This window comes from Tachyglossus aculeatus, chromosome 15 (assembly GCF_015852505.1).
Source record: "Tachyglossus aculeatus isolate mTacAcu1 chromosome 15, mTacAcu1.pri, whole genome shotgun sequence".
Lineage (NCBI taxonomy): Eukaryota > Metazoa > Chordata > Mammalia > Monotremata > Tachyglossidae > Tachyglossus > Tachyglossus aculeatus.
This window is the reverse complement of record NC_052080.1, coordinates 21183879-21196532: the sequence shown is the minus strand read 5'-3', so window position 1 is coordinate 21196532 and position 12654 is coordinate 21183879. Positions and strand designations below refer to the sequence as shown.

General features: G+C 40.9%; 1 protein-coding gene across 1 annotated transcript in view; it reads right to left on the bottom strand.

The window, feature by feature from the left end:
• Positions 1-12654, bottom strand: part of ABCA5 (ATP binding cassette subfamily A member 5) — a 91167-nt gene that overhangs the window by 11073 nt on the left and 67440 nt on the right. The window contains exons 28-34 of the mRNA XM_038757097.1: positions 10336-10427; positions 10101-10227; positions 2762-2876; positions 2316-2407; positions 1428-1603; positions 1045-1120; positions 836-930 (exon numbers count right to left, since the gene is read on the bottom strand). Of these exons, the coding sequence (XP_038613025.1) occupies positions 836-930; positions 1045-1120; positions 1428-1603; positions 2316-2407; positions 2762-2876; positions 10101-10227; positions 10336-10427 (773 nt within the window). The remainder of the gene's footprint in view (positions 1-835; positions 931-1044; positions 1121-1427; positions 1604-2315; positions 2408-2761; positions 2877-10100; positions 10228-10335; positions 10428-12654) is intronic.

Here is a 12654-nt window from a genome sequence, read left to right as displayed (position 1 = left end):
AGTCAAGTACCCCCTAAATTCAGCTCTACCACAATGTGTGGCTTCACTATGTATTTTGGCTAGGACATAAAGTTAGGTTTATGGACTATTCCTCTGAAAACATGAGCCTATCTGGAAAGGCAGGCGGGCTTAGGGATGAACCCTCTCTGACTCTATTCACTGACAGGGCCTTCGATCAGACAGAGAGGGTCATGTTTCTTCTTCCACGTCACGTGTTATGGGGTTGACAACTGTGGCCTGCAAATGACAACAGACTTGGCACGGGGCTCAAGAGTCATGGCCCATCCCCACTTGGTCTGCAAAAACATTTTAAGGGAGTTTGATCAGACTGTATTACAGAAGCATCTTTTGTGGATTGATGCCAACCCTCTCCATTGCCCGATCCCAGGAATTTACTTGCAATTTTGTAATTTTCCTGCAACTTTTCCCCCTCAGAGGATATAGAGCCTTGGAGGGCTTTAGAAACTGAAAGATTCTCTAAGTTATGAGTCTAATCTTTCTAGTAATTACTTAATCATTAATTTGGCAGCTGTATAATTTACAAATTTTATGACTAAAACATCTACGTGATTCCCCGATACATACATTAACACTAAATTTCCTTAGTTTCAAGGAGTAGAGTCATTTAACTTCTCTGTGCCTCAGTTATCTCAGCTGTAAAATGTGAGCCCTATGTGGGATGGGGACTGTATCCAACCAATTATCTTGTACCCACTCTGGTGCTTAAAACAATACCTGGTACATTGTAAACCCTTCAGAAATACCATAAGAAGGACTTTTTTCCACGGATCGATGGGCATTCAGAATTGAACAGGTTATAAAATGTTATGCTCACCACATATGTTGTTTGGCTTTAGGGTCCATACCCGTAGATGGTTCATCAAGTAGTGTTATCTGAGGATTACCCAGCATGCTCAATGCAAAACACAACTACAAAAAACAAAAAAAGATCCACCACCAAGGTTTCATTCATTCAGTGACAAGGTACAAATAGGAATTAAGGAACAACAACAACAAGAAAAAGGGTTTGGTGAATGAAAATACCTTCCGTTTTATTCCGGTAGGCAATTTCTTTGTTGTTTTCTGAAGATGTTCTTTTAAATCGAGTGCATTTGTGATTCTGCAAAGGGGGCACATTTTTACCATAAGTATCTATATTAAATTCTATTCATTTCATTTGATTACTAGATTCCCTTCACTTATTCACTACCCATTTAATTTGGAAAGCTTAAGCAGACTAAAAATCTAAAGTGATTACTGTACCGTCCCCAATGAAAGTTTACTTTCCTCTTGATTCTAAAAGGGTCTGTTGGCCTGCACTGAATTTAATCAAGACAATCACCACTTCTTACTATAGATATCAAAGCATGAAATGAACAAACTACATCACACTCAACAGCGAAAGATTCTCAAAATCAAGATTTTACCGTTTAATGACTTCTTTCATGTCACTTGCACTCATCCCTTTAACAGCCCCATAAATTTCAAAATGCTCCTGCAATGTAATATCTGGCCAAAGGGGATTGATCTGGGGACAGTAGCCCACACATTTATCAGAGTCGTCGTCCTTATTCATTTCTGAAGAAAATTCACCCAACTGCACCTATTGAAACAAATCCGTAAGTCAACATTGGTTGCTGTAGTGTATTTTAGACATAAGCGTAATTTTGTCCTTTAATGGGAAACCAAAAAAATGAATTAAAATTATAAGTTTGGTTGCGAGTTCAAGGTCACCTAATTCATACCTTCAGGCATGGTTTAACAGAGCATTAACTTTTTGGACAGGTTTAACAGAGCATTAACTTTTTGGACAGGAGGAGAAGGAAACTCTACAATCAGAAGATTCAGCTTTATTTTCATGAGCTCCTTTATTTCATAGACCTCATCATGTTTAGTCTCCCAACAGACCAATTAGTGAGCAATGAACAAGTTTTATTTTCTCTAAACTCAATGGAAAATTAAGATACAGTGGTGAGATTAATTGCAAATCACCCCAAATTCCCAACTGAGTTGAGCAGTCAGTTTTTTTTGTCACTATGTAATAAACATCCAGTCACTTTTCTGGTTTTGTAGATGAATTATTCATAATTCAAGGGACTTACAAATAAATTGCCTTTGACCTCAATTTTTTTTTTAAACCGGAGTAAACAGATGACCAGAGATTTGTCCCCTGCTCTTGAGGACTAGAACTATGATTTGAAATGAAAACAAGCCTGATCCCCAAGTTCCCATTCTATTAGATTATGTTAGGCAAAAGAGGGTTTTTGATCAAGGTTAAATGGTAATCTCTTGTGCATATATGATAGGCACTCTACCTGGCCTGAAGTTGGTTCGACATCACCAATGAGCATATTAATGAGTGTGCTTTTCCCTGCACCATTTGGTCCCAACAATCCCAATATTTCTCCTAAGAAGGAAAGAATCAAATGAGTGCACAGGAAAGAACTTTACCAGGGGGAAAAAAAAAATCAATTAATGGTAATTACCGAGGGCTGTGTGCAGAACAACGTACGAAGTGCTTCAGAGAGCACAATACAACAGAGATTGTATATGAGATCCCTGCCCACAAGGAGCTTCCAGTCTACGGGGGGGTGGGGGTGGGGTGTTGTTTGTGGTTGTATTGTACTCTCCCAAGTGCTCAGTGCTTTGCAGAAAGTAGCCCTCGATAAATACAACTGAATGAATGAATGAATGACAGACACTAATATAGGTAAGAGAGAGAGAGAGGAGAGTATGGAATGGGGAACATGTTCATGCCTACCTTTTTTCACGCAGAAAGAGACATGCTTAGTTGCCACTTTCTTTATTTTTCTTGCAAGGAAATCTTTCTTCTCATCATATTCTTTATGCAAATTGCTGACCAAGATGGCCGGTTTCTAATAAATACAGGATATTTAGACCTTAATATTCAATAATATATAAATGAATCAATCAGTCAATGGCATTTAATGAACACTTACTATGCACAGAGCACTACTCCAGGCACTTGGGATATGATAAAACAGAATTAGGGACACAATCCCTACCAGTAACAAGTTTAGAGTCTGGAGAGGATGACAAGTATTAATATAAGCTATTTCTAATATATTATTTAAAGATTATGTACCTAAGTGTTGTGGCCTTAGGGCAAACATCCAAAGTCCAAAGGTCACAGATCCAAGTGCACAGATGTTGCAGAAGGGAGAGCAGGCCAGGGAAAAGAGGGCTTAATTAGGGAAGGATTCTTAATTATGCTTTGAAGGTGGGGAGAGTGGTGGTCTGGAATATATGGAGCAGGAGGGAATTCCAGACTAGTGGAAGGAAGTGGGAAAGGGGTCGGTGGTGAGAGAGCCGAGATTGGGGACACAGAGAGTGAGCTGGCACAAATAGTTATTTGTGATCTGATCGACTTCTTTATGGTTAGGATTAGGGTTAAGTACTTGCAGAACACTGAATTTTGGGAAACTTATGGGTAATATTTAGCCCCATATCCAACAATATGTGCAAACGAATCTCTTCCAACTCTGTACTGCTCTGTAGCCACACAGGTGCGCACGGTCAGAAGAACTTTTGCTATCATTTCCTGTCCAAAATGTTTGTGAAAAGACATGGAGTGGAGGTGAGGTCTCTTCTTTTAAACTCTGCTGTTCCTGGTATCGAACTCTCAGGTTTGAATCATTTATGTCTCATCGATAGCTAATAATGATAGGTTTTTGTCTGGAAACCTTCAATTCTGATTAATGCAGTGGTTTACGGCAAAATTTTGTTTTGTTTTTAAATTTTCTTATGCCCCTTAACGCTGGACTGGTTTAACTTCTGCCTAGGCTTATATGTGCAAAATTAATATAATTCCAAAGCAGGTGGTAATTTTTGTACTCAGGATGAGAGCAATAAACATGGATCAGCAGTGATCTGAGGAAGAATTTGTGTAGTTGTAGGTTAATGAGTCCTCTATATTTCATATAGAGACTGAAGACTAAATGGGGAGAAAGGATCTATTTAAAGGAAATATTCCTGCTACCAGATAGCCTATTTTTGGACATTGATTACAGAAGTAGGAACTGTTACTGCTCCTGCAGAAATGCCATAATACCACTTTCACATGGCACAGAATGAGTTAAGAATTCTAGAAATTTCATACTGAACACTGCTTAATGATTTACTTGGAAGTTACTCCTTTAGGTAATCAGGAATGTTATTTCTGTAATATTCTTTAAGTACTGGAATATTCTATTTCAAGGGGAAATGAAAGAGAAAAACAACGATTCGACATCTCAAGTCACCTTTAAGAAAGTAGTAAAAACAAATCTATTAAAATTTCTTCAGCAAATAATAAATTGTGAAATTTTGTTATTATTAGAGTGCACACAATTGGAAAATTAAAAGAACATATATCCCTTTGACTGAGATATACAGTAATTGCTGTCCACTTCTGTTGTTAGAAGAGTTAACTACTGCACTGCAGCATTAAACTGGGAAAATGCAGATGGGGTGTTAGTTTATTATTTTTATTATGGTATCTGTTAAGCACGTATACTGCTCTATGCACAGTCCGTGTCCCACATGGGCCTGACAGCCTTAATCCCCAGTTCACAGATGAGAAAACAGAGGTAAAGAGAACTTCAGTGACTTGCCCAGGGACACACAGCAGACAAGGGGCAGAGGCTGGATTAGAACCCAGATCCTTGTAATTTACAGGCCCTTCCTCTAACCACTAGGCCTCGATTATTTTTTGACGAGGGAGAGGGGATAGAGAAAGGGAAATGCTCATGTCTTACTTGAAAAGATTTTCTGCAAAACACCCTCCAAATGTATTTTAATCCTTAAATCCAACATCACTTTCAAGTGAAATCAATCACTTGTATTTGAGCACTTCCTGTGCGCAGAGCACTGTACTAACCACTTAGGAGAATACTATAATAATAATAATAATGGTATTTGTTAAGCGCTTACTATGTACCAAGCACTGTTCTAAGTGCTGGGGAGGTTACAAGGTGATCAGGTTGTCCCACGGGGGGGCGGTCACAGTTTTAATCCCTATTTTACAGCTGAGGTAACTGAGGCCCAGAGAAGTGAAGTGACTTACTCAAAGTCACACAGCTGACAGTTGGCAGAGCCAGGATTTGAACCCATGACCTCTGACTCCAAAGCCTGTGCTCTTTCCACTGAGCCATGCTGCTTCTCTACTGTAGAATTAGCAGACATGATCCCTACCATCAAAGAGCATACAATTTATTGGGAACACAGGCATCATGCTCAATGGATAGAGCACAGGTCTAGGGGTCAGGAGACCCGGGTTCTAATCCTTGCTCGGCCATTTGTCTAATGTGATATCTTGGATACGTCACAACTTTGTGCTTCAGTTCCCTCATTTGCAAAATGGGGATTCAATACCCATTATTCCTTCTCCTTACTCTGTGAGCTTCATGTAGGACCTGATTGTCTTTTAAATACCCCAGTGCTTAGTATAGTGCTGGTCTGTAGTAAGCACTTGGCAAATACCACAGTTCTTATTCTTATTATTATCAAGTTACAAGTAGGAGGAAGCAACAGAATTTAAAGATTTGTATACAAAATGGGATGTGTGTGAGGGGGGTTGTCATGAGTACCAAAGGGTTCAGGGAGCATGGCACTGTGCTGCCGTCATTTGTAAGTGCGTTTGTTGGGGATTGGCCACCTATCCAGCTGTTGCCCTCCTAGCCACAACAGGAAAACCACTGGCCGGAATGAAAGTGTGTGAGTGGTGGAATGCAAACCACTAGCCCTATTTAATCAATCAATCAATCAATCAATCGTATTTATTGAGCGCTTACTGTGTGCAGAGCACTGTACTAAGCGCTTGGGAAGTACAAGTTGGCAACATATAGAGACGGTCCCTACCCAACAGTGGGCTCACAGTCTAGAAGGGGGAGACAGAGAACAAAACCAAACATACTAACAAAATAAAATAAATAGAATAGACAGGAACAAGTAAAATAAAAAAATGGAGTAATAAATATGTATTTGCTTTATGCAGGTTCTCTATCAATCAGTCAATCGTATTTACTGAGCAAGAACTGTGTGCACAGCACTGTAATAACTGCTTGGCATAGTGCAATATAACTGAGTTGGTAGGCACGTTCCCTGCCCACAACAAGCTTCTAGTCTAGAGACATAATATTTGGAATAGGATAATTGAATTTCAACAAAGATAATTTATTATCAGATCAGACACAAATCCTCTTGTCTACATAATATTGTACTCTCCCAAATTCTTAGTACAGTGCTCTGTACTTGATAACTGCCTCTCATCTGTATTGAAAAAATCTGTTTATTGATCCCATTTAAAGCATTTTGATTTACCATTATGCAAACGTGTTTGAAAGCTGGCTCATGAATTTCAGGAAGGAAAATAATAATAATAATGTTGGTATTTGTTAAGAGCTTACTATGGGCCAAGCACTGTTCTAAGCGCTGGGGGGGTGGGGGGGATACAAGGTAATCAAGGTTGTCCCATGTGGGGCTCACGGTCTTCATCCCCATTTTACAGATGAGGAAATGGAGGCACAGAGAAGTTAAGTGACTTGCCCAAAGTCACACAGCTGACAAGTGGCGGAGGCGGAATTAGAAACCATGACCTCTGACTCTCAAGCCCGTGCTCTTTCCACTGAGCCATGCTGCTTCTCTAAAGACAAAACCTTCTAGTGGCAAAGGGGCTGCCTTGCCAGTCTTATTTCCTGTTATATAAATGTGCACTGCATCACTCAGGTATAGTGAAGCATAAATGAAGGTGCTCTTCTTTTTCAAAGATGAGGCTATTGATGGTACTTCCCAAGCACTTAGTGCAGTGCTCTGCATGCAGTAATTGCTCAATAAATACAACTGAATGAATGAATGAATGGTGAGAGCCTATCCATGCCTGAGAGTGCCTTCAACTCTGTTTTCTTGCCTACTTAGGTGGGGAGCCCAATTGTGTCTGACCTGATTATCTTCCATCTACTGCAACTCAGTACAGTACTTAGCACTTAACATTAAGCACTTAACAAATACCATAATTTGTTTATCTATTTGTTTGTTAATTTGTTAATTTATTGCCCTGACTACCACTCACTTTGGCATTGTTTGCTGATAGAAATATATCCTTACAGTGCTGATCCTTTGGTGTGGTCAAGGGCTTTAGTCTGCTGCTTACCTTATCTCCTAGTATCACAAACCTTGGCAAACCTTTGTTCAAGGAGAGGGACTTCTCTTCCAGTGGCTCCTCAACTGACCCATCTGTCTGATCATGTGGCCTCACAAAACCCACAGCTACAGTTTTTACAGTATTAGATTCTGTGTTGCATCTGAAGTATTTTATTACTGCCTCTCAGCTTGTGTTGAATAATAATAATAATAATAATAATAATGGTATTTGTTAAGCGCTTACTGTGTGCCAAGCACTGTTCTAAGCGCTGGGGGGGGGGATACAGGGAAATCAGGTTGTCCCACCTGGGGCTCACAGTCTTAATCCCCATTTTACAGAGGAGGTAGCTGAGGCACGGAGAAGTGGAGTGACTTGCCCAAGGTCATACGGCTGACAGGCGGCGGTGGCAGGATTGGAACCCACGACCTTCCCAGACTGAGCCCCTTCCTTCCTCTCCCCCTCGTCCCCCTCTCCATCCCACCATCTTACCTCCTTCCCTTCCCCACACCACCTGTATATATGTATATGTTTGTACCTATTTATTACTCTTATTTATTTATTTATTTATTTATTTTACTTGTACCTATCTATTCTATTTTATTTTGTTAGTATGTTTGGTTTTGTTCTCTGTCTCCCCCTTTTAGACTGTGAGCCCACTGCTGGGTAGGGACCGTCTCTATATGTTGCCAACTTGTACTTCCCAAGCACTTAGTACAATGCTCTGCACACAGTAAGCGCTCAATAAATACGATTGATTGATTGATTGATTGACCTCTGACTCCCAAGCCCGTGCTCTTTCCACTGGGCCACGCTGCTGCCTTTAATTTCATCAGCAGGAGCTGGTTTGAGGTTTTTGCAGGTAAACATTCTTTTCTGCAAATCCCACCCACCAGAACAATAATATTGGTCTAGATTAAACCTCCTCACTGTGCCTCTTTCTCGTCTGTCCCGCCATCGACCCCCAGCCCACATCCTTCCCCTGGCCTGGAATGCCCTCCCTCCACACATCCGCCAAGCTAGCTCTCTTCTTCCCTTCAACGCCTTACTGAGAGCTCACCTCCTCCAGGAGGCCTTCCCAGACTGAGCCCCCTTTTTCCTCTCCTCCTCCCCAGCCCCACCGTCCTACCTCCTTCCCCTCCCCACAGCACTTGTATATATTTGGACAGATTTATTACTCTATTTATTTTACTTGTACATATTTACTATTCTATTTTGCTAATAATGCGCATATAGCTTTAATTCTATTTGTTCTGACGATTTTGACACCTGTCTACATGTTTTGTTTTGCTGTCTGTCTCCCCCTTCTAGACTGTGAGCCCGTTGTTGGGTAGGGACCGTCTCTATATGCTACGGACTTGTACTTCCCAAGCGCTTAGTACAGTGCTCTGCACACAGTAAGCGCTCAATAAATACGACTGAATGAATTATACTGAGAAGCAGCGTGGCTCAGTGGAAACAGCACGGGCTTTGGAGTCAGAGGTCAGGGGTTCAAATCTCGGCTCCGCCACTTGTCAGCTGTGTGACTTTGGGCAAATCACTTAACCTCTCTGTGCCTCAGTTTCCTCATCTGTAAAATGGGGATTAAGACTGTGAGCCCCCCATGGGACAACCCTGTAACCTCCCCAGCACTTAGAACAGTGCTTTGCACACAGTAAGTGCTTAATAAATGCCATTATTATTATAATTAATAATAATAATAAACATTTTATGCAGTGCACCAAGTGCTAGGTAGAGCCTTTCAAGTCATGAGGAAATCAATCAATCAATCAATCGTATTTACTGAGCGCTTACTGTGTGCAGAGCACTGTACTAAGCGCTTGGGAAGTACAAGTTGGCAACATATAGAGACAGTCCCTACCCAACAGTGGGCTCACAGTCTAAAAGGGGGAGACAGAGAACAAAAGCAAACATACTAACAAAATAAAATAAGTAGAATAGATATGTACAAGTAAAATAAATAGAGTAATAAATATGTACAAACATATATACATATATACAGGTGCTGTGGGGAAGGGAAGGAGGTAAGATGTGGGGGATGGAGAGGGGGACCTCCCACAGGGTTTACAATCTGAGGTAGAGGAAAAAGAGGTACTTTATCTCCATTTTACATAGGAGGGAATTGGGGCCCAGAGAGGTTGAGTGACTCGTCCAAGGTCACCCAGCATCAAGTGGCAGAACAGGAGAAGCACAGAGTAAGGTCTCAACAAATACAAATGAGAGAACAAATAGCCTTGGGGCTGTTGTTTTGTTGTCTGTCTCCCCCCAACTTCTAGACTGTGAGCTGTTGTAAGGTAGGGATTGTCTCTCTCTGTTGCCGAATTGTACTTTTCAAGCGCTTAGTATAATGCTCTGCACACAGTAAGCGCTCAATGAATACGATTGAATGAATGAATGAACTTATGATTTGAGTTACTGCGTCCCTGGTTGCTTGCTTTCACCCTAGCTCTGACTCTTAGTTTGCCATGGTAACTGTTTGGGGGCATTTTGGGGGTTTTGTTTAACCTTGGGTTAATCATTTTTAGTATCGCTAAGGTAATTTTATATGCATTTTCTCTTCCAATGTCAACTGCAGGGTAAAAAAGCACAACCCTAATAAATCACCATGAAATAGCCATGCTATTTTTGTTAATGTTGAAAACCAAATTATTCCAAGGCAAGGGAATCTAGATTTTCTAAGTGCATTTAAAAAACAATACCAAGGATTAGCAGCATGCTAAAAAGAAAGGGAGAAAAAGAGATATTTCCAAACACTGCAAATGCATATTTTTGAGAGGAACCATTTGTAAATTAACGGTACTGTAAGCTGCTAATAAATAGCCATTTTATAAAGCAAAGCCTATATCAATCACCTTCATGGCTATCCATAAATCTTCTCAACACATTCTTGTACTATTTATTGCACTGAAACTGCATCATTTTTAGTCACTTGGTGGGTTTCATTAAGAAAAGGCTAAATTACCTCTTCGCAGCTTTGACACGTCATCAGCTCTTTGACCTTCAGCCTTTCTGCTCGGACGTCATCATCTTCATCCTCATTGTTGGGCACTTCTGGAAGCTTCCGATTTCTGATCTTAGTTGAAAAAGTCCTAAAGGAGAAAATATGGACGTTTGAGTCTGCTTTCTTTATAATCACTCCAATTTACTCCCCGAAGTTACCATCTAATGATATGCCTTTTGTTAAAAAATAAACGGACCTGAAAAATGGGTCTTTTCTTACTGCTCTGCCTCCGTATTTCTTCTCAAAGTATTGCAGGAGGAAAAGCCAAAATACACACTGCAAATAAGGCTAAAACAAAAATAAAAGTTCTAGTCATTTGTTTCGACACGTGTTTTTGATTCTATGAAACAGACTTCGATTAAATTTTTCATTAATGTTCATGATGTTGCATTTGAAAACATTGCTGATTATATCAAATGTTCTCCAAAGAGACTATCAACAATCTGAAGTATATTCAGTATCTATATTTATATGTTTTTATCCCATCTGAAATGTTCATACCAACAGCAGCTAGAAAAGTTGGGGATGATTTTTGACCATACAGTATTTTACAAGGAACCAAAGTCCCTTGGAATCCAGACAGAAATGAAACAATCACTTGTACTTATTAAGCAACTAATATGTGGAGAACACCGAACTAAGTGCTCAGGAGAGCCCAACATAACGGAGCTGGTAGACAATATTCCCTGCCCTGCTTACTCTCTAGACGGGGAGATCGACTTTAAAATAAATTCAGTATATGTACAAGAGTGCAGAGAGTCTCAGAGTGGAGTCACTATCAAGTGCTTAAAGGACACAAATCCAAGTGCCTGGGCGATGCAGAGGGAATAAGGGAAATGGGGGCTTAGTCGGGGAAGACCTTTTAGAGGAAATGTAATTTTGAGATGATGTTATAAGTAGGGAAAGTGATGGTCCATTGGATATGAAGGGGGAGTGCCCAGCCAGAGGCAGGACCTGAGTGAGGGGAGAGAGATAAGACGAAATTGAGGCACAATGAGTAGATTTCATTTAAGGGGCAAAGTGAGTGTGCTTAATCACAGAAGGAAGTCAGTGAGCTAAGACATTGGGGGCGAGGTGACTGAGTGCTACAAATCAATCATTCATACTTCTGAGAGCGTACTGTGTGCACTGTAGTAAGTGCTTGGGAGAGTACAATAAATGATGGTTATCTGTTAAGCACTTACTATGTGTTATGCACTGTTCTAAGTGCTGGGGTAGATACCAGCTAAGCAGGTTGGACATAGTCCATGTCCCATGGGGGCTCACAGTCTTAATCCCCATCTACAGATGAGGGAACAGAGGCACAGAGAAGTGATCTGCCAAAGGTCACCCAGCAGACAAGTGGCAGAGCTGGGATTTGAACTCAGGTCCTTCTGACTCCCAGACTCATGCTCTATCCACCAGGCCATGCAACCTAAAAATATAATCGATACGTTCCCTGCCCACAGCAAGCTTACAGCCTAGAGGGGGACACAGACATTAATATAAATATAAGTAAATTACAGATCTGTACATAAGGAATTTATGTTTGAAACAGATTTGATTGGGCAAACACTGGAGGTTCTTAAGGAGTGGAGAAACGTAGACTGAACAGTTCTGAAGAAAAATGATCTGAGAGTAAGAGTCAAGTTTGGACTGGGACTGGAGACAAGAAACAGGGAGGGCAGCTAAAAGGCTGATGCCATAGTCCAGGAGGGATAGGATAAGTGCTTGGATCATCGTGGTAGCAATTTGGATGGAGAGGAAAGGGAAGATTTTAGAGATGTTATGAAAGGAGAACCGACAGGATTTGGGGAGAGGCTGAATACGTGGGTTGGATTAGAGAGATGAGTTGAACATAATGCCGCGATGGCAGGTTTGTGACACACGGAGGATGCTGTTGCTATCTACAGTGGGGGGAAAGTCAAGGGAAGTGCAGGGTTTGGTCAGGAAGCTAAGGAGTTTAGATTGGGATAGATTAAATTGGAGGTGTCAGTTGGATATCTGTGCAGAGATGTTCTGAAGAGACAAGGAAATATGAAACTGCAGAGAAGGAGAAAAACCAGGGCTGGAAATGGAGATTTGGGAATCACCTGCATAGAGAAGGTAGTTGAAGCTATGGGAGAAAATGAGTTTTCCAAGGGATGGGACGGAGATGAAGAATAGAAGGGGACCCAGAACAGAACTCTGAGGGCCATCAGAATTGGGGGGTGGGAGGCAGAGGAGAAGCCATCAAAAGAGATTGAGAATGAGTGGCCGGATAGAGAGAATCAAAATCCGGAAAAGTATGAACAGCTAAACCTAGTTTGTCAAGCCCCATTTGTCTCTTCTGCAATCAAAAATGAACAGATAAGAAGGTCAGACAACATCAGGTGTTGACAGGAGTGGTTAAATATAGAACTGGTTTACCCCTATAGTGTCCCTTCTTTCTTTTAGAGACAGCAGTCGTACCGCAGCTGGCTGTCTCTATCTCTTTCATTCTCTCCCTCTCAAATCCAGTACTTTTTTCCTCAATCTAAAGGAAAATGCTCAATGT